General features: G+C 39.4%; 1 protein-coding gene across 6 annotated transcripts in view; it reads left to right on the top strand.

The window, feature by feature from the left end:
• Positions 1-23,133, top strand: part of mtfr1 (mitochondrial fission regulator 1) — a 39,035-nt gene that overhangs the window by 115 nt on the left and 15,787 nt on the right. The window contains exons 1-6 of one of the 6 annotated variants that reach the window (XM_078540421.1): positions 35-325; positions 2,379-2,516; positions 2,828-2,932; positions 4,337-4,380; positions 13,210-13,331; positions 14,644-14,885. In XM_078540421.1, coding sequence (XP_078396547.1) covers positions 2,911-2,932; positions 4,337-4,380; positions 13,210-13,331; positions 14,644-14,885 — 430 coding nt within the window. In that variant the 5' untranslated portion in view covers positions 35-325; positions 2,379-2,516; positions 2,828-2,910. Of the gene's footprint in view, positions 1-34; positions 326-2,378; positions 2,517-2,827; positions 2,933-4,336; positions 4,381-13,209; positions 13,332-14,643; positions 14,886-23,133 lie in introns of those variants that run through there. The other 5 variants (XM_078540419.1, XM_078540422.1, XM_078540420.1 and 2 more) reach the window with 5 other exon arrangements.

The following is a 23,133-nucleotide window of genomic DNA, read 5'->3' as shown; positions in this document are numbered from 1 at the left end:
ACCCCGCCCAGGGGAGGGCAGGACTCGGGGTTTTATAGTCAAACCTTTTACAGAGAGTGCTGCCATTGACCAGGGAGAGCGAATCCTGTTTACTGAGGGAGGGCTACTGCTGCTAACTCTGTCTCCCTGGGACAGAACTCGAGCCAGGGGAGGGCATTACCTTCGCCCTGTCTCCAGGCTGGCTGCTTCAGCTATTAGTCTGACCCGATGCTTCATTCAATCTTTTAAAGCCATTTCTTTTGCACAGTTGGTTCTTGGTGGTGGGAAAGGAAGAATGTGTTGTTTCTGTGCGTTGTCTTTTCTTTTTGTAACTGGACCGACCCGGGTGAGTGTAATGTGGTCATTACTGGTTAACAGATTAATCATATTATTTGGGAATGCAGGGGGACCCACGTGTGTACAAAGTTATCGAATTGTTCTGTATACAAAATGGCTTTTCGAAAATTGAATTTGGACTCCTGATTGTGTTGAATAAACATTACTGTATGCCGACACATTCACATCTAGGTATTTGCTTATGCAACGTTTGATGAAACGAGCGTGATGGTCGTATTTAGTAAGCGTTATCATTGTTGCAAGTATCTTGGATGTTGGGCAGTGTATTATTCTTAGTCTGAAGATTTTTAATGAGTGCACTGATGCCTCCACATATTTTTTTAAAAAAACGATATTCACTTGTGAACAAGTTCGAAAACATTCAGAAAAGAACACTGAAACAGGTAACGCATAACAAAGCTACTCAGACACAAGTTAACAACTGAATACTGTATGTGGTTCCTTTATTGAAAGATGGAAGAAGTTCTGCCTGGATTTGGCTAGAAATCTCTTGGACCACTCTCTCCCCCTCAAAAAAAAAGTAAATGAGTGATGGAATTAAGGAGAAAAGACACCATTCTACAAATAAGATATAGAATAAATAGACTGAGACAGCACAGTCCCCTGCTTTATAAAACACATAAATAATGATTGATAATTTAATGAACTCAACCTGACAAAAATGATCCATGGACAAAAATGATCTTGATACAAAGTACAGAGTGCAGTCAACCTTTCACTTCTATTCTGTAAATTAAGTAGGTATGCATTTTGCAATGTACTGTAATTGTGTGTATGTTGAAATAATCTTATTTATGCAATCCTTTTATTATTTTATACTTTTAATTTTATTTATTTGTCTATAATTGTCATGATTTATAATTACTTGTTTTATTTGTATTGTCATCACCATTCAGCATTATGGTTTTTCAATCAGCCAATTATGTATTATAATGGAATTATCCATGTAAGCTTGAAACTCCTGTTGCCTGGAGGCACATAGTTAGATTGAGTTGATCAGTGATTTTCTCTGCCAACCCCCACTCCCTTCTCATTTGCCTAATTAAAATGATGTTATAGTTTAATGGTGGTGTGTATTGCATGATCAGGCAAATCTGTTTCCAAAATTTAAGAATTCTCTTAACAGCACCTGTATATTCATTTGAGTTTCATGTCAATTTTTGTTTAATTTTTCTGTTACTGGTTACTTTGAGGGGAAATTAATAGTTATATTGTATACTAAAACAACTTAATTAAGGCTCCAATGTGTAACATAACCTTCTGAATTGAATATGGCCAGAAGAACTTGAATGCTGGTTTGTGGCTGGTTGTTCAGGCAACTGGCCCTTTTTGTTTAGATTGCACAACTCAAGGTTCATTCTGTATGATATTGCTTAGTTCTTTGCATTCTGGGGTGATCGACACATTCTGTTAACAAATCATCACAGAGCAACTGTAGCCAGCCCTAACTATGACATTTACCTGTGTATCTTAAGCTAGACCTGGTGTCGTTCTGAACATTTAAGTGTTAAAAAAGGAACAAATGCATGAAATAGGCAGTAGAAGTTGAAAAATTTGAGTTTTAAATTTTAATAAGCCATAATGTGCGCAAATTCAAATTAAAAAGTTTAGAATGTTATAGAGCAAATTTTGTGACCGTTAAATGCTTCTATAGGATGGCTTCATAATGAGCATCACTACCTCATTTTGTTTTAATGTACTGAGTATATAATGCCAATTCTCTAACTCCACAAATGGACGATCGTTACTTAAAAAGTAAACTTGAGCACCACTGAAGCAGTTTCAGCTTCTATTTTCTTAATTGGGTGTGAAGGCCCAAAGCAATACCATTTTGCATTGATGCTACAGTAGTAATGTAAATACACCATCTGACTTTTTTGCTCAACAGCTTTTGGCTCATATTGTGTAATAGCTTTTTGTTACAAGCTGAACTGTTTTATTGGTTGAAAATAAAATGGTGAAGAATGTGTCTCGTGATTTTGTTTTTAAAGTATATCTATGTTTGTATGTGGCTGTCTGATTATATTAAATCTTTCCTTCAGTTGAACGATGGGACTGCATAAAGCTTCCAGACTCCTAATTAATGTGGATTGCAAAGCTGTGGTGCAGATTTAATGTTTCTATTCCTTATTCAGATGATTAGGATGATGTTGGGATATGCTGGAGTGGACATGGATTCAGTAAGTTAAATACTTCTCTCTTCTTGATTGTTGTATTTTGAACTAACAAAATATAAACTTCCCCCTAGGATTGCATAAGTGAACAAAATTTATACCCACAGTTCTGAACACAAAGGATCCGGGTATTGGGCAATAAGGAACACATCAGATTGTCAGTCACTGCATTTGTTGTTCTTGGACTTGTTGGTAATCGTATGGTCTTAAATCATGCAGATAATCTCTCTACAATTTGATTTGTCAGTAATTTGAATATTCATGTGGAGCTGAAAGTTAACTTTTCATGAGTTCAATTCTCTAAAAATTGCTTCCAGTTGCAGCCCTTTTGGTCAAACAAACCTTATGGCTCGTCTCGTAGTATTATTCGGAGAATAGGCTCTAGCCTGCCTCTTAAACCATGTCCAAGAGTTCATTTTCAGGTAAGACAAACCATTGAATGTTTATTAGTTACCTCATGGTGTAAATAGAGAACTGATGGCTAATGTAAAGATAAATGAGAAAGGTGAAGATTTTTTAAAACATGTTTGTATTGTGATAGTGGCAGAATGCGATGTTAGCTGGTTTGTACTCATGATTCTCCATGTGATTGGGAGCAGGCATACGCATCTCACTTGTATCTGTAAGAAAACAGGCATTTACTTAAAAGCATTGTAGCAGTTTTATATCAGTAGAATATGGTATAATTTAGATTGGGAAAGGTCATTGATTACTAATCCCTTTTGTAAAGAGGGCCTTCAACCAGTGGAGTTTGAGAAGTACTGACTGTTTAGCACTCAAAGGTGCAATAGATTCTGTATGACACCAAGTAAGCTGTACATGTTTCCTTACAACTAGATTGGCTCTACGCCTAGCACCATTTATAATAAGGATTTTTTAGACTTGTGGTCTCAAGACTCTTCTGCTTGATAATGCTAGCAAAATAATTGAATATTAATTGAGGTTTGTGTTCTGTTTGGTGTCACAAAGTCAGATGGACAAATTTTGTAAACACCTTCACTCTTGAATTTCAAACAACCATTGCGACAGAAGAAATCGGTATCTTTCCAGTTAAGCTATTGGAAACTGCTAAATTTGCTTTTCTGCTACAATTGACTTAAGTGAGATTGCTTTATTTTCTAGTGCGAGCAGTTTTGATCCAAAATATAACACATTGCATTACTGTGAATAATTTTGGTGAATACATTTTTAAAAACATTTGAAAGCTGATATTTGTCTGGTAACCATTGATTTGATTTTCAGAATAAACTCTACTATAAACTGTTAAGAATGTTCTTACAGTTAAGGTCCTTAATGTTTAAGAAAAAATGGTATTTAGTTGATTGTGATTTTTTTACTTAATTTCTACCATTTGATTCATAGTTAATTTCTACCATTTGATTCATAGTTAATTTCTACCATTTGATTCATAGTTAATTTCTACCATTTGATTCATAGTTGATTTCTACCATTTGATTCATAGTTGATTTCTACCATTTGATTCATAGTTGATTTCTACCATTTGATTCATAGTTGATTTCTACCATTTGATTCATAGTTGATTTCTACCATTTGATTCATAGTTAACTAATCACCAAGAGTAAGCCATATTATAGGCCTTCAACCTAGGATCACTTTAAGGCAGTGCTAAGCATTGGCATGCATCTTCAGGCCTTTCATTTTTTACACTCTATACTTTAGTTTGAAATTTTCTAAGCCAATATATTTACTATTGTAAAATGTTTATCAATAACCTGGTACAACTCTTCAGAAATATCTGAATGTCAACTGTGATTATTTTCTACTCTTGCAAGCATTTTTTCCTCTTTATTGTCTCTTTCTGATAGCTCTGTTCACATTCCTATTGGATTGTGCAGTCTTCCTGCTGCAGGTCAGTGGCCTATGATTGTTTACAAAAGATATTGTCTTGAAGTTGCATGCAAAATTGTGCTTGATCATCTGTTACTTGGAACATAATTGTAACTCTGTAATATAGGGTTCAGCTTGAATATTTGGATTGTTGAGAGTAAGCACAAAATTTTTAAGAGATTGACCTCACAAAATCGCATCGCTAGGCAGTGTTTCATGATGGAACCCCAGGGAACTGAGTCACAGTACTGTATTAAGGATGTAGATTTGATGAGATTCCTTTTGTCTCTGTCAGGGACTGAAAATATAAGGGGAAACTCTTTCGAGTTATCAACAGTCACAGATTGCAACTCTTTCGAGTACAATCACAGTTCTTGGTTTCCGGGAGTGGGACATGAACCCACAACCCTCTGATTCAAAGGCGAGGGTGCTATGAACTGAGCCACAGCTGACACCTCAAATATAAGGGGAAACTCTTTCGAGTTATCAACAGTCACAGATTGCAACTCTTTCGAGTACAATCACAGTTCTTGGTTTCCGGGAGTGGGACATGAACCCACAACCCTCTGATTCAAAGGCGAGGGTGCTATGAACTGAGCCACAGCTGACACCTCAAATATAAGGGGAAACCGAGCTTATCCTTCACTGTACTTAAGTACCTCAAATCGAGTTAGATTTGGAGTGGGTATAAGTAGAGGTCTGGACATTGTTTATCAATCTGTTTTATCGGTCACAGCTGTTAAGTGTCATTGGCATATCGAAGAGAGAAAAATTGCTGTTTTACTCAAATATATGAAGTACAACACTATTCAACCTTAAACTGCAAAACTAGGTTTATTTTCTCAAACTAATTGAAATTAACTTCATTGTGAATACTACACAATCACCTCTCATTCTTCTAAACTCCAGAGAATATAGGCCCTATTTACTCAGCCTCTCATTGTTAGACAACCCTCCCATCCCAGGACCAACCCAGTGAACCTTTTGCTGTACTGCCTCCAGGGCAAGTATATCCTTCCTTAAAAATGGAGACCAAACCTGTACACCGCATTCTAGGTGTGATCTCACCGAAGCCCTGTACAATTGTAGTAAGACATCGTTATACTTGTTTAATGCTTATTCCAATCCCCTTGCAGTAAAGGCCAACATGCCACTTGCCTTCCTAATTGCTTGCTACATCTGCATGCTAACATTGTACACCCTAGTTTCTGAACATCAACATTTACAAGTTTCGTGCCTTTTTTAAAAAAAAAAAATCCTGCTTTTCTGTTCTTGCAACCAAAGTGAATAACCTTGCACTTCCCCACATTATACTCAATTTGCCACCTTGTTGCCCTCTCACTTAACCTGCCTATATATTTTTGCAGCCTTTGTGTCCTCAGTTTGCATTCCTAGCTTGTATCATCAGCAACCTTGGCATTATCCTTTGTCTCTTCGTCTAAATCATTGATTGATACAGATTAAGTAGCTGAGGCTGCAGCACTGATCCTTGCAGCACTCCACTAGTCACAGCCTGCCAACTTGAAAATGCTCCCTTTATCCCTACTCTGTTCTTCCTGTCCATTAACTAATCCTCTATCCATGCTAATATATTACCCCCAACTTTAGCATGGACTTGATAGATCAAATGGCTTCCTTTTGTGCTGTAAATTACTGAGTCCTTACATAAGGTGTGGCACCTTATCAAGTGCCTTTTGAAAATCCAAGTATACTACATCTACTGGTTCCCCTCTATCTGCCTTACTAACTACACCCTCCAAAAACTCTAAAATTTGTGAAACACTATTTCCCTTTTGTGCAACTGTGTTGACTTGTTCTCATCATACTATTTAAAAACAGAAAATGCTGGAAAAACTCAGGCCTGGCAGCATCTGTGGAGAGAGAAACAGTTAACGTTTCAAGTCCATATGACTCAGAGCTAAAGAGAAGTAGAAATGCATTTTAGGAGGGGCTGGAGCAAGATAGAAGGTCAGGGATAGGTGACAGCTTGATATTGACAAAGATGTTATGGACACAAGACAAAGGGAGCCTCAATGGGTAGTGTTTAAGACTAAAGAAGGTGGGGATAGTGGCATAAAGCTAAGCTAGCAGAACGTGTTAATAGCAGAACAAAGATCAGTGCTCCGAAAGCACAACGTAGGACCATCCGTCACTTGTTTCTATGTGGGGGGGTTGAGGAAAAGGATAAAAAATAAATAAAATTTAAAAAAATAGTAAAATGAATAAATAAAAAGAAATTAAAATTGGATTTTAAAAGGGTAAAGATGGAGGAGAAAGTTCATGGTCTGAAGTTGTTGAATTCCCTGATAAGTCCAGAAGGCTGTAAAGTGCCCCATTGGAAGATGAGGTGCTGTTCCTCCAGCTTGCATTGGGCTTCACTGGAACATTGCAGCGGGCTAAGGATCGATATGTGGGCATGCAAGCAAGATGGTGTGTTGAAATGTGCTGTATCTGGAAAAAATGATCGATTTTGCTTCCAATTTCCACCCCTCTCTCTCCTTCCTTCACATGGTCCATCTCCGACACTTCCCTTCCTTTCCTTTCTTTAACCTCTCTGTCTCCTTTTCCAGACAGCATTCCATAGGGACCATTCCCTCTGTGACACCCTGGTCCACTCCTCCATCACTCCCAGCTCCTCATCCCTTTGCCACGCACCTTCTCATGCAAACCATGGAATTGTAAAAGGTGCAACACCTGCCCCTTTACCTCCTCCCGCCTCACCGTCCAAGGCACCAAACACTCCTTTCAGGTGAAGCAGCACTGCACTTACACCACCTTCAATTTGGTCTACTGTATTCACTGCTCCCAATGAAGTCGTCTCTATGTTGGGGCAACTAAACACAGACTGGGTGACCGTTTAGGGAGCGCCTTCGCTCAGTCCACAAGCATGACCCAGACCTTCCTGTCGCTTACCATTGCAACACACCATCTTGTTCACATGCTTCCATTTCCCTCTAATAATACTATTATTTTCTAAATGCATTGTAAAGACTTCCTTAATAATAGATTTCAGCACTTTCCCAACAATTCATGTCAGACTAACTGGCTTGTAGTTCACTATTTTCTCTCTCCCTCCTCCCTTGAATATCGGTGTTACATTTGTTAACCTATTCTGCTTGGACCATTCCAGAATATTGAGAATTTTGGAAAATCATAGCCAGCAGATTCATTATCTCTTCAGCTACCTCCTTTAGAACTCTAGGGTGTAAGCCATCATGTCCTGGGGAGCTGTCAGATTTTAGCCCCTTGGGCTTATCTTTAAGGGACTAACATTTCTCTTTCTAGTTTACAAAGTTGCAATTTTCATTCATTCACGGGATGTCACTGGCAAGGTCAGTGTTTATTACCCTTTGCTAATTGTACTTGAGAAGGTGGTGGAGAAACAGCAATATATTTCCAAAACTTGCTCTGTGATTTGGAGATGGTGGTGTTCCCAGACAACTGCTGCTCTTAGATGGTAGAAGTTGTAGGTTTATAAGGCGCTGTTGAAAGAACCCTTGGCAAGTTGCTGCAGTGCTACTTATAGTTGGTACACATTTCAACCACACTGCACCTGTCGTGGAGGGAGTGAATGTTCATTTTGGCTGGGTTGCCAAATCAAGTTTTTTTTTCTTGTCCTGAATGGTAGTGAGCTTCTTCAATGTTGTTGGTAAATGTGGAGTATTTCATCACACTCCTGACTTCTACCTTGTAGACGGTGGAAAGGCTCTGGAGTCACTACCTAGCCTCTGATCTGCTCTTGCAGCCACAGTATTTACATGTTCTTTCCAGTTACATTTCTGGTCAGTGGTGACTCCCTGCCCCAAAGGGTGCTGTGAGTGGGGGATTCAACCATGGTAATGTCATTGAATGTCATGGGGAGGTAGTTAGACTCAATGGTGATGGCCATTGCCTGGCACTTTAACTTCCATGCCACTTACCTACCCAAGGTAGGATGTTGTCCAGGTCTTGCTTCATGTAGGCACCAACTGCTTCCTCGAAAGGAGTTGTGAATGGAACTGAGAACTAATCATCAGCCAGCATCCCCACTTCTGACTTTATAATGGGGGAAAGGTCATTGAAGCAGTTGAAGATGGTTGGGCCTAGGACACAGCCCTGAGAAACTTCTGCAGTGATGCCCAAAGTGGTGGAGGGAGTTTATAAACACTGTCATTGAGAGCTACAAAAATAAAAATGCAGCACAACTTTCCTTTATATAGTGCTTTTAATATATTTTAAAAATCCAAGATAATTAATTGAATGAGATGATGCGCATTGAGATATGAAGGGAGAGCAATGCGGTTGACTCTTAATTAAGGATGGGCAATAAATACTGGCCTAGGCAGCTACGCCGACATCCTATGAAAAAATAGAGTGAGAGGTGGCCTAAATATTGACCAAAGAGATGGATTTTAGGGAAGTGGTTAAAGGAGTGGAGAGAACCAGGGAATTAAATCCTGTGGGTAGGTTTCAGGCAACTCAAAGCCTGGTTATCAATGATGAGGTGGAAGGGAGTGGGGAAATGCAAATGGCTGAAATCAAGGGAATGGTGAGTGGGGCAGGGTATATGAAGCTAAGTTTTGGGCAGTTTATGAAGGCTGGAAGAAGGGAGGCCAATAAGGAGAACACTGGAATAACTGAATCTGAGGGTAACCAAGACATGTATGTGTGTTTCAGTAACAGGGAGGTTGAGGTATGGGTAGAAGTGAGGGATATTGTGGAAGTAGTAAGTCATAGTGATAGAGAGGATGTTGGGTCTCAAACCCAGCTCAGGGTCAAATACGGCACCAGGGTTACAAACATTCTGGTTCACTCTGAGGCAGTAGCTTGGGAGTGGGATGTATCCAGTGTTACAGGACAAAGTAGCACACAGTTATTGTGGGGGCCCAAATGCTATGACTTTGGCCTTCTCAGCGGTTGTTGCAACTTGTCCAGGACTGGATACTAAAGCAGACAAATAGTGCAGAGGCAGTTGAGGGACATGGTGAGTTGGTGCACATGTGCATGTGGAAGTTGACCCCATATCTGTGGATGATGTGGAGAAAGAATCAAAGGCCATCAGGAGTAGTGTAAATTGTTCCCTCTGAGTAGTTCTCTCAGCTGACGAGTAACCCACAGGAAGAACCTGTGGCATTTGTAGTTGTCATAATTTCTGAAGAGTGTTGTATGAAAAATTCTGGATGATGTCTTTCACAGAGGAGGAAACTCTGTTACTAGAAGGGTTTGAAATTGATGAGGAGGTATTGAATAAGCTGCCAGTACTTAAAAGCTGATAAGGCACTGGGGCCAGATGAGATACATCCAAGAATATTAAGAAAGTGAGAATGGAAATTGCAGAGACACTGGCAATAATCTTTCAATGTTCCCTGGAATCGGCGGGGGGGTGGTGCGCGCGCGCCGGAGGAATGGAGAATTGCAAACATTACACCTTTGTTCAAAAAAAAGTTGTAAAGACCTGCTCTGCAGTTACAGACCAGTCAATTTAACTTAGGTGGTGGGGAAACTTCTAGAAACAATTATTCAGGATAGAATAATAATCACATGGAAAAATGTGGATTGATTCGGAAGAGTTAGCATGGATTTCTTAAAGGAAAGTCATGTCTGTCTGACTTGCTGGAGTTTTTTGAAGAGGTAACAGATGGTTGATGAGGGAAAGGCCGTTGATGATGCGTATATGAATTTCCAAAAGGCGTTCGATACAGTGCCACACAACAAACTTGAGGAAAGTTATAGGTCATGCAATAAAAGGGACAGTGGCAACGTGGATACAAAATTGGCTGAGGGATAGGAAACAGGGAATAATGGGTATTTTTCGGGCTGGAGTAGGGTTTGTGTTGGAGTTCCTCAGGAGTCAGTATTGGGACCCTAGCTTTTCCGGATATATATATAAAATATATAATTGATCTAGATCTTGTTGTGCAGGGGACAATTTCAAAGTTTGTGGACGACACAAAACTTGGGAGAATAGTGAGGAGGATTGTGTAGAACTTCAAAAGGGCATTGACATATTGGTGGAGTGGGCAGGTAGGTGGCAGATGAAGTTCAATGTGGAGAAGTGTGAGGTGATGCATTTTGGTACAAAGAACATGGAAAGACTGTATAAAATAAAGATAACTGTTCTAAAAGCTGTGCAGGAGCAGAGAGACCTGGGTGTATATGTACATAAATCATTAAATGTAGCAGGACAGGCAGAGAGAGCTGTTTCTAAAGCATACAGCACTCTAGACTTCATTAATAGGGGCATAGAATATAAGAACAGGGAGGTTTTGATGAACTTATATAAGATACTGGTTAGACCTCAGCTGGAGTATTGTGTACAGTTCTGGGCGCCAAACTATAGGAAGGATGTGAACGCATTGGAGACAGTGCAGAAGAAGTTTATGAGAATAGTTCCAGGGATGATACACTTCAGTAATGAGAAAAGATTGGAGAAATTGGGACTGTTTTCCTTGGAGAGGAGAAGGCTAAGAGGAGACTTAACAGAAGTTTTCAAAATCATGATGGCTCCGGACAGAATAGATAGGAAGAAACTGTTCCCACTCGTAAATGGATCGAGAAATAGAATACTTCTCATGGACCTGCCATTTACTTTGAAATCCTATACATCTTTTTTAATGATACAGCCTTACTGTGATCGTCTGAACCTTAACTCTTCACCTACTTTCACTTCTGGGGACCTAAGGGATTCTACATTTAATATAAGACCATAAGACATAGGAGCAGAAATTAGGCCAATCGGCCCATCGAGTCTTCTCCGCCATTCAATCATGGCTGATAAGTTTCTCAACCCCATTCTCCCGCCTTCTCCCCGAAACCTTTGATCCCCTTACCAATCAAGAACCTATCTATCTTGGTCTTAAATACACTCAATGACCTGGCCTCCACAGCCTTCTGTGGCAATGAATTCCATAGATTCACCACTCTCTGGCTAAAGAAGTTTCTCCTCATCTCTGTTCTAAAAGGTCTTCCCTTTACTCTGAGGCTGTGCCCTTGGGTCCTAGTCTCTCCTACTAATGGAAATATCTTCCCCACGTCCACACTATCCAGGCCTTTCAGTATTCTGTAAGTTTCAATCAGATCCCCCCATATCCTTCTAAACTCCATCGAGTATAGACCCAGATATGGGATCTAATATGTCTTTTATACCTTAAATGCTAAGCAGTCATTGATTATTTCTATGAAATCATTAATACTTCCAACTTTCCTTTTTGGTTGCCTATGGCTCGTGCATGTTACCTGGGAGACTCTAAATCTCCCTCGTTGTTGTTCCCTACTCAACTAAATATCCCATGTTTCCCGGTTGCTTTTTATTGTTTGATAGTAGTTGCAAGTTACTTATTTGGTTGCTCTTGATTTACACATTTCTTCAGCTTCTGTACTTGCCATCAAAACAGCAATAATAAATCCCACACCAACTGTGCCACTCTTCTATCCAGCTTAGTAGGTTTTTTTTTGCAAACCATTTTGTATCTTATCTCCATCTAGTCTCAGTTTCTACTGTGATGTCAATAGCTTTCCATAGATCATTCTTCTATCATCTCTAATGCTATTTACATTATGGAACGTTTGAGGCGATTTTCCGCAGTGGTTTTTTTTTTCCCCATCGTCTGCCATAACTTCAGTGGAAGACCCATGGATTGCAGGGGGGATGAGGAGGGAAATCGCATATACAGTCATTCCTGTTCCTTGCACTGAAGTTTTGGTGGATAATGGAGAGTTCAGGAAGGCACTCAGTTCTGCTACTATTTATTTTTTTCATACTTTGAGGCCATGATTAGTTTCCTAAAGTAGATACTGCATGTGAACCAGCTTATTGTGTTTGCTCTGCCTGTACATACAGTATAGCAAAGGTTAAGATGTAATATAGTGTGGTGCAGTTCAAATTCATCTAATGGTGTAATTTCTTTGTTATGGTGGTAATAGAGAAGTGCTGAGCCCTACAGCAATAAAGCCACAGACAATATCATGTTACCCTAATACTTAGTGCAATCGAAAAATGCCAAATTATGTATCTCAATGAGAGTGCTTTAATTGACAACTTGCCGGCTGTTAAGTACTCCTGCAGACACAAATGGAAAGTGATTTTATTTATGATGGGTCTGGGAATTCTCTTCAGATTGATCTTGTGTGTCCTGTGTGTGTGGAAAATAAGGCATCAGAAGCAGAAAGGGCACCGCAACTGTAATTATCATAACTGTGTAAATCATGCAGCTGTCAAGTCTTCAGTGCCATTATTTTTATGTTTAAGGGCATGAAGACTGGTTTTGAAAACAGCAAATGCATGATTGCCATTGAATTTAGTAATGATGAGCTATTATAAATACATCTACATGTTTTCGGTGCTGGTTAATGGCGGAGCAGTGCGTAAGTCACATGATCAGTCAAGCCATTACTTCCTAGAATGTCTTTGGTGGAATGGTGTACACCACAATTTCAAGCAAACATGAAGCTAACAATATTGAGAGCTTTACAAAAACAGGGCAATTATATTACTATGTTGAGGTATGATCATAAGGTTCTTGCTTGCAAACATTAAAGGAATAAGTACCTCTCTGATTTTCTTTATTTGGGATATGTAAAATTCTGCCAAGAGAAGGATATTTTCTGTATAGAAAATAGTTTAATTACAGTAGTTCCACAGTGCATTTTTCAAAGAATCTTCTAGTCTAGTAACTACATAATTCTTCAACAATTCAGTAATTAAAAATGACTGCATATTTTAAGCTTGGCTCTACAAAAATTATCTCAACCGTAAATTCTGGTCCCAACTCTTCTTACACATTTACTCTCTGCTTTAAAGTAGGGTGCTCAGAAGTATTTCTTTGGATTGTGAGAACTGAATAATTATCTTGTCTTAAATCCTCTCCAATAGATTTTCCAAGGCTTTGGAGAAGCTGCTCAAAGTCTTGCCGAGCCAAAACATGGTGCAGTTGCTTCCCTGGCTGATGTCGGTTGGATTGTTTGTGATCAGGGGGAGTTATTTACCAAGTTGAGGTAATTTTTATCATTTTTCCATTGCGTATAAACTTGCAATATGTTGTAAATGGTTTTTGTGTCGCTGACACAGTATCCAGCCCAGTTATGAACTCTGCTGCGCCTCACATAAGTCTTCATCAATAAGGTTATAAAGCACACGCAGAAATGTAGCATCAAATAATTGTTCTTCAAATTACAATGCATGGCATGTAAGTTTACAATTATTATATAAACTTGTGATCTAACAGACACTAATTCCTGGCACTTTTAATAGTAATGTAAATAAGATAAGTAGGGTAATGTAAGCAGTAATGTAAATTGGATAAGAAAATTGCAGATGCCTCCAGACTCAACAATTCCAATATTCTCCTGTCAAGCTTCCATCCTCTATCTCCTTAACTTTGAGCCTATCCAAAACTCTGCTGCTAATGTTCTAACCTGCATAATGTCCCCCTCACCCATTGTTGCTGTGCTCATTAACCTGCTTTGGTCTCTGATCTACAAAAGACCGAGATTTAAAATTCTCATCCTTGTGTTCAAATCCCTTCATTGCATTGGCTTTCCTATCTCTTCAACCTTCTCCGTACAACCCTCCAAGACTTCTGCATTCTCTGCTCCCAGCGCTCTGCTATTGGTGGACATGGCTTCAGCCATCTAGGCCTAAAGCTCTGGAATTCCTTAAACCTCACTGCCTCCATCTCTAACTTTTAAGGCCCTTCTTAAAACCTACCTCTTTGATCATGTTTTTAGTTGCCTCTCCTTGTGTATCACCTTGACTGTGCTCCTGTGAAGTACCTTGGGACTTTTTCTATGTTAAAGATGCTGTATAAATGCAAGTTTTGGGTTTATCATGCACCTTCATAAGGTACAACTCCTCCAGTGTTTGAAAGCAATAGAACATCACAGCAGACCTTGCTTTAAGGTTAAAGTACAAAATTAACTTATTTTACAAATTATAAATAAGCACAAAGTCATACATGCATTTAAACATTTAACAATGTTCTAGTTATTGTTCAAGTAGGCAAAATAATAAAGATTACAACTCTTTCGCACATCCTTTGTAAATTTTTAAAATACATTTTTTTCTTTCCATTGTGGATTATCAAACTGGAAAGTGCCTTTAATATCCATAAAGTTTGCTACAGTATTTGAAGGTTTTTTGAATGCATAATTGAACAGTGCTGCCCAAGAATTGAACCTAATAAAGCAATAAATATCTATATCACTATCCAAGTGTATGGGGAATATATTGTGTAAGTGTTCCCTTTTAGAATTCCAATTAAGCATGCCTTTTTTTTTTCTTGGAGTAAAATGTTTTTTGTACTCGCAGATCTGAAATTCGTCCTGAAAGTGCTGACATCTCTGAGCATCAGGCTTCATCTTTTGTAAGACCCATCAGCAGGCAAGCTTCCTTACCAAATTTGAGGAATTGTAAAAAGGAACCTGCAGCTCCTTCAATGGCCAGTGATGCAGCACTGGAAAAAATCAGCGTATTGGAAAATGAGCTTGCTAAGTTACGGGAACAGATTGCCATGATAGTGACTATACAAGAACAAAGCAGTCTCTTGGCAGGTATATATAATATTTAATAATGTTAAACAGTAGCCTTTAAATTATTGCAGGCTTCACTGTTTCAAACAGTACCTACGTGTACATTCTTGTGCCTACTCATGCCATGGGTTGGGAGAACCCTGATATTGATCATATTGCAATTTCAGGGGTTATAAGTCAATTTGCAAGGGCAGCCTTTAAGGTTTATTTGCTCTTATCCCTATATTGAACTGCTGCTTTGCTATCTGTGCAATACAGAGACAGGCTTGCACATGTATAATCCATTATTATGTTGCTCAGAAGTCCCTCAAATCACCTCAGAAACAATGAATTAACTTCCTCTGTTATTTTAGGCAAATACAGTAGCATTTGTGCACAGCAAGGTAACACAAACAATAATGAAATTAATTCCCAATGAATCTGCTCTTGGTTTGAGGGAAGAATGTTGGCTAGGACATCATAATAACTTGGTATTGTTGGCACGGACTTGAATTACAGGAGGAGGCAAATGGGACTTTGTTGGTTATCTCGTAGTAGATGTCAGTAACTTTCCACTTCGCCGTCATAACTTGGAACAACATTGCTGTTCCTTCACTGTCACTGTCAATAACCTGGAACTCCCTTCTAACAGCACTGTGGTCGTACCTGCACCAGGTGGACTGCAGTGGTTCAAGAGGCAGCTCACCACTTTCTCAAGGGAAATTAGGGATGGGCAGCAAATGCTGGCTTTGCCAGCGATACTCATATCCCATGAATGAATTTTTAAAAATCTATTGAAGGCAGGGGGTCTGAGAGAATACTGGAGGGCAAAGGACTGTACAGTAGAGCAGCCCAGTTTTTAGAATCAATCCTGAAACGTGTCATACCCCTTGGCATGTAAGAAATTTGTCCTCTGATAGGTCAAGTGGTAGAAAAGAATTGTCTGTAAACTTGCATGTTGTATGTGCTTTCCCCTTTTTCTCCCCCACCAACCACCTCAACATTTTGAACCCTCACAATATGATTTGCATTTTCTTTCTCAAAGTCTCATACAGCCTCTTGTTCTAACTCATTCTTTCCTAAATCTATAGAACTTCTCAGTTTCATCCACCAATTCTTCCTTGTTCAATCTTCATCACTTAATTGCTGCATCTGATTTTCTTTGCTTCTCTTGTTTTTGAAAACCTTTGACGTCACTATTGGCCTTGTCCTATATCTCAGTTTAGAAATGTAAAGAAATTAAGGGACGAGAAAAGCCTTACAGCTGAATGAAATTTATCCCTCTAGTATCTTGGCTCTTCCGTCAGTGCATCTAACTGTGTCCTGAAGAATTCCAGTGCCACTACCACTTTTTTTCTGGTAAACCATTCCAAACATTTTTTTGAACTGAGTTTAAGGTGAGAGACCTTGAAATATCTAAATACCAAAGATGCTTTGAGGTAGAACTTTTCTTTTTATATTTAAAAACACTCTTGCTTTTCAACTTGATGCAGCTGATTTAACACTGAAAATGGTAATATTTTATCACTGCGTCTAATTTGTAAAGTTAAAAATAAGATAAATAGAAATAAGTTGAGGAACAAAACCTATAAAAAGAGGTAAGAAATTTTTTGTCTTTTAATTGCCTGTCTACATTTCTAACTCATCCCCTACCCCTATTTCCAGTGGCAGTCTGTCTTTGGAGAGGGAATTTTGTTGTGGCAGCTTGCTGCAATTATTAAAATTAGACCCGAGGCCCAATTTCTAACAAGCCTCAGACCTCTCAGTTTGAATGTGCACTCCGTGCGCATCGTTAGTTATTCACCTTAATTGATTTCTTTCCCCCACCCCTTTTATCCTTTCAATATCTTGCAGCTATACATTCTACCTTGCATCCTTCTCTGACTTTGGCCTAACTGACAACTGCTTTATATGTTGACCATACCATTGGTGGCAAAATTTTCAGTTGTTTTAGCCCTTTTCACTGGGATTCTCTGCCTCTGTTACAGACAGGAGGAGATGTTTGTATAAACAGCACAAAGTTCTCCTCTCGCTACCCATTCGAAAATAGAAAGGTATTTTGATTTGTTTCCCTCTTTATAAGTGGTGGGTTATTTCCTAACCCCCTCAGTTTTGGAGTGATCCAATTTTTTATTAATAACCCCACAGCAAAATCGAGATAGGATGAACACAAAGGGTTAGATTATTTGCACATATTCAAACTGCAAAAGGAGGGTTGCGACGTCACCTCCATGCTCAGACCGTAAAGAGAGGGATAGAGAAAAGAAGGTTTTACAGTACAGAGACCAGAGAGAAAATAAATATTGTTTCACATGGGTTCCCAGAATCCAGAATCAAAGTCCAATGAGGTATTCCTTCACGGAGGTTGGCAGGCTGAAAACCGATGTTGTAGAATTCTCTTTTCCGGTGGTGTTGACTTCAAAGGGTGAGATTGATTCATCTCTGCCAGCCTATCTTGTAGTCGATGGCACAGAACTTCCAACAGAGCAGTGTAGATGGGACCAGGTGTTCAACCTGGGCAGAGCTCCTTTGCTGTGAGGCTGCTAGTCAGATGGTAAATAGCAGACTGAGCTTTGCAGTTAAGCATGGCAATATTACTTGTTCCATAAGCCAAAGGCCTATGTCACACGACACCCACTCCTCCACCATCTTTGACAAAGGATGCGCCTGTATTCCAGAGACTTAAATGTCTCAGCCATTAGGAATGGAAAGGAAGGTTGCGGGCCTTTGCCTTAGCAGATGATCCATCTCCTTCTGGCCAGCCTGGGATATTAAATGCAGATGGCTTTTGTATAGCTTTCTTTGAATTTTTAAATTCAACTGCTGTGGTGGGATTTGAACCTGTGTCCCAGAGTATTAGCCTTAGGATTACTAGTCAAGTGACATTACCACTACACCACTTTAGTTGTACCCCTAGCTTTCTTTGAAACTCTTTCGAGTTATCAACGGTCACAGATTGCAACTCTTTCAAGTACAATCACAGTTCTTGGTTTTCCGGGAGTGGGACATGAACCCACAACCCTCTGATTCAAAGGCGAGGGTGCTATGAACTGAGCCACAGCTGACACCTCCCCTAGCTTTCTTTGAAACTCTTTCGAGTTATCAACAGTCACAGATTGCAACTCTTTCGAGTACAATCACAGTTCTTGGTTTCCGGGAGTGGGACATGAACCCACAACCCTCTGATTCAAAGGTGGGGGTGCTATGAACTGAGCCACAGAGTTTTCCTAAAACTGCCAAGTGGCTTCTTTTATTCAGGGGTCACAGACAGACAGTTTCATCCATTTTAAAGGTCTTTGTTCAGTATATAATTGTGAGATCTTTCTTTAGCCAGAGAGAGGTGAATCTATGGAATTCATTGCCACAGAAGGCTGTGCAGGCCAGGTCATTGAGTGTATTTAAGATCGAGATAGATAGGTTCTTGATTGGTAAGGGGATCAAAGGTTTCGGGGAGAAGGCGGGAGAATGGGGTTGAGAAACTTATCAGCCATGATTGAATGGCGGAGAAGACTCGATGGGCCAAATGGCCTAATTTCTGCTCCTATGTCTTATGGTCTTATCTTAGTTCCTCAATGTCTTTCATAGTTCTTAAAACTTCTTCAAAATGAACCTTTCCAGTCTTAGCCTTCTGTTATTTTTCAAATTCTCCCTGGCTCAGCATCTATGCTCCTTTTTCTTTTTGTAAAATTACTTGGGACCATCTAGCATTTGGCTGTTGTGATGACATGATATTCTTGCTTAACTCTGGTATATGGTACTTACTTTTTAAAAACCTTGGCATTACATTTTATCTCTCCCCAAATCCTCCTAGCAGCTACTTTAAATTATTACAATGATCCTTGCATCCAGTGCAAATAATGCTTCTTGCTTCCTCCTCCCTGTTAAGCTATTTGCTTATTTCAATTTAATTTTGAAACTTTTAATGAAACATTCCACATACACTTAGTTTCCCTTGGTACCAACTCGTGTACTAAATGAGTATAAAATATTTATTAAAGGGATTCTACAAAGTAATACTTGGTATAATGTTCATGCATAAATATAGTTAAATAGTAAAGTTCTTCATCTAATAAATTATGTCAACAAATTGAATAGATTAATAATTAACAAATCTGAGAGGCACCAGATGATGTTCCACCTTGACTGTACCTGTCAGCTTTCCAGGGGTGTGCACTCAGCTAAACTATTAACTTCCCCTCTATTTATGGCCTGAAAAATACAGCTTATGTGATTCTTGTTATGCCTGTCAATTAGATCATTATGCTAAAGCACAGTTACAAAACCAGCAACTTAAAATGCTTAAATGAATGAAGTAGCTTTTTAAATCACAGTTAGAATGTTGTGCTCTGTTTTGGACACCCTATTCAGGAAGCGTATAAAGACTGTTGAGAGAGTCTAGAAGAGATTCACTAAGATACCAGGGTTGAAAGGCTTTGGCTATGACAGACTAGAAAAAACTAGGACATTAGAGCAAGGAAGGTTAAGGGAAGTTCTGATAGAGGTGTTCAAAATAGTTTTGATGAAGTAAATTGGGAAGATACTGTTCCCACTGGTTGGTGAGTTGGCAACTGAAAGTTAAGATTATCACCAAACAAATGAAAATAAATAAATTCTTTTTTATATGCATTGGATTGTTAAGGCATGGGATGTTTGACCAAAAACATCCATACCTTGCTGCAGAAAATTGGGGCTTATCCATTTTGGTCTAAGTACTTTCTTAACGTGGTAATAGGTGTGAATTACTGCCTCTCAACTTGCTCAGCAATTAAAATATTGCAAATGAAACACCTCATTTTTCCAGGTTTTAATTGTTTATGGAGCTTTAAAAGAAATATTAAATTTACTGTCGTCTTTTCTTCCTCTGAATTCAAACTTTATTTCCTTGTCTTTATTTCTCTTTCTGTACCTGATTTGATGTTGAATTCACCATTCCAGTTTACATTTTCTTGTTCAGGTCTTGTACTGTAAATTTTACAATGTTTCAATCTGGTTGGTTAAGGAGATGCACGATTGCTTGCCTTGTTCACTCAGATTCTCTAAACAGAGTGTCATGTCATTTCCACCTGGCACTTAGACCATAAGACATAGGAGCAGAAGTAGGTTATTCGGCCCATCGAGTCTGCTTCACCATTCAATGAGATCATGGCTGATCTGATAATCCTCAACTCCACTTTCCTGCCTTTTCTCCATAATCCTTGATTCCCTTATTGATTAAAAATCTATCTCAGCTTTGAATATACTTAATGACCCACCTCTACAGCCCTCTACGGTAAAGAATTCTACGGATTAACTACTCTCCTGAGAGAAGAAATTCCCCCTCATCTCTGTCTTAAATCGGTGACCCCTTACTCTGAGATTATGCCCCCTGGTCCTAGACTGCCTCACAACAGGAAACAACCTTTCAGCATCTACCCTGTCAAGCCCCCTAAGAATCTTATATATTTCAATAAGGTTGCACCCCATTCTTCCAAACTCCGAATGAACACAGGCCCAACCTGTTCAACCTCTCCTCATAAAATCCCTCCGTACCCAGGATCAACCTAGTGAACCTTCTTTGGATTGCCTCCAATACCAGTATATCTCTCCTTAGATAAGGGGACCAAAATTGTTCACAGTATTCTAGGTGTGGTCTAACTAGCGCCTAGTATAGTTTTAGCAAGACTTCCCTATTCTTATACTTCATTCCCTTTGAAATAAAGATCAACATTCCATTTGCCTTCCCTAAATCTGCTGAACTTGTATGCTAGCTTTTCGTGATTCATGCACAAGGACCCCTAACTCCCTCTGTGCTGCAGGCTTCTGCAGTCTTTCTCCATTTAAATAATATTCAGCTATTCTATTCTTCCTGTCAAAGTGCATAACCTCACATTTTCCCACGTTATATTCCATCTGCCAAGTTTTTGCCCACTCACTTAACCTGTCTATATCCCTCTGTAGACTTTGTGTCATCCTCACCGCTTGCCTTCCCACTTATTTTTGTGTCATCTGCAAACTTGGTGATAGTACATTCACTTCCCTCATCCAAGTAATTAATATCTATTGTAAATAATTGTGGCCCCAGCAGTGATCCCTGTGGCACTCCACTAGTCACAGGTTGCCATCCTGAAAATGCCCCCCTTATCCCAACTCTGTCTTCCACTAGTTAGCCAATCCTCTAACCATGCTAATATACTACCCCCAACACCATGGGCTTTTACCTTGTTAAGTAGCCTTATGTGCAGCACCTTTATCGAATGCCTTTTGGAAATCCAAATATATTACATCCACTGGTTCCCCTTTATCTATCCCGCTTGTTACCTCCCCAGCGAATTCTAATAAATTTGTCAGGCATGATTTCCCCTTCATGAAGCCAGGCTGACTCTGCTCGATTATATTATGCATTTCTAAATGCTCTGCTATACCATCCTTTATAATAGATTCTAATATTTTCCCAATGACAGATGTTAAGCTAACTGACCTATAGTTAGTTTTTTGTCCCCCTCCCTTTTTGAATAAGGGCGTTATATTGGCAGTTTTCCAACGTGGGACTTTTCCAGAATCTAAGGATTCTTGGAAGATTACTACCAGTGCATCCACTATTTATGTAACTATTTCCTTTAATATCCTAGGATGCAACCTATCAGGTCCAGGGGACTTATTGGCCTTTAGCCCCATTAGTTTCCCTAGTACTTTTTCTCTGACTAGTTATTGTATTTATTTCCTAACTACCCCACCCCCCTTTGCCCCTTGATTATTTAATATTTTTGGAAAGCTATTAGTGTCTTCTACTGTGGAGACTGATGCAAAGTATTTATTCAACTCCTCTGCCATTTCCTGGTTCCCCATTCTTATTCCCCCAGCCTCATTCGCTAAGGGGCCTGTGTTTACTTTTCCCTCTCTCTTCCTTTATATATTTAAATAAGCCCTTCCTGTCCATTTTTTATATTACTTGCTAGTTTACCCTCAATTTATTTTCTCCCTCTATTTTCTTTTTGGTCATCTTTTGATGGTTTTTAAAACTTTCCCAATCCTCTGGCTTACCACTAATCTTTGCCACATTGTGTATGTTTTTTCTTTCAATTTGATACTATCCTTAGCTTCCTTGGTTAACTGTGGTTGGCTTATCCCCTTCCTAGAATCCTTCTTCCTCACTAGGATATATCTTTGTTGTGAGTCATAATCATAACCTGCCTCATTACACATTACCAGATCCAAAATAGCCTGATCCCTGGTTGGAATACCAATTCTTGCTCATGGCTACCACTACCAATTTGATTTTCCCAATCTACATGAAGATTAAAGTTTTATTTTACATACCCTCATTATCTCCTGATTTATTCTCTGTCCTACAGTATAGGTACTGCTAGGGGGTCTATAGGCTTCTCCCACCAATGTCATCTTCCCCTTGTTATTTCTTACCTCCACCCATATGGATTCTACATCTTCCGATCCAAGATCATTTCTTGCTATCGTACTTATTTCATCTCATACTAACAAAGCTGCCTCATTGCCCTTTCCTTCCTGCCTGTCCTTTCGAAAAGTCTCACACCTTGAATATTTGGTTCCCAACTTTGATCTCCTTGTAACCATGTCTTCGTAATGGCTATGGGATCATACCCATTAACCTCTCTTTATGCCGTTAATTCATTTATTTTGTTCCAAATACTACATGCATTTAAGTAAAAGGCATTAATTTTGCCTTTTTACCATTTTTTCCCCCTTTGACCTTTTTGCTGCTCTTTTTTATGTTTGTACTCTGTCCTTTCCTGTCATACTCTGGGTATCATTACCTAAATAGCTGCCATACCTTTTTGTTTTGTAAGCCCTACATATCCCCTCTCCAGAACCCTTCCTCCCCACCCTCTATTTAGTTTAAAGCCCCCTCTACAGCCCTAGTTATTTGATTTGCCAGGACACTGGTCCCAGCACATTTCAAGTGAAGCCTGTCTCACTGGAACATTTCCCTCCTACCCCAGTACTGGTGCCAGTGCCCCATGAACTGAAACCCATTCCTCCCACACCAATCTTTGAGCCACGCATTTAACCTCTTGACTTTATTTACCCTGTGTCAGTTTGCCCGTGGCTCAGGTAGTAATCCCAAGATTATTACCTTAGGAGCTAAACTAAAAAGCAGACCACTAACTGCTCAAATTCTTTCAGCAGAACCTCCTTTCTAGTCCTATCAATCTCATTGGTACCAACGTGGATGACAACATCTGGATCCCTCCCCTCCCACTCCAAGTTCCTCTCCAGCCCTGAGATGTCCTTAACCCCGGCACCAGGCAGATAATACTGACTGAGACTCACGCTC

Source organism: Cetorhinus maximus, chromosome 4, assembly GCF_964194155.1.
Source record: "Cetorhinus maximus chromosome 4, sCetMax3.hap1.1, whole genome shotgun sequence".
Taxonomy (NCBI): domain Eukaryota; kingdom Metazoa; phylum Chordata; class Chondrichthyes; order Lamniformes; family Cetorhinidae; genus Cetorhinus; species Cetorhinus maximus.
This window is presented reverse-complemented; position numbering and strand designations above follow the sequence as displayed.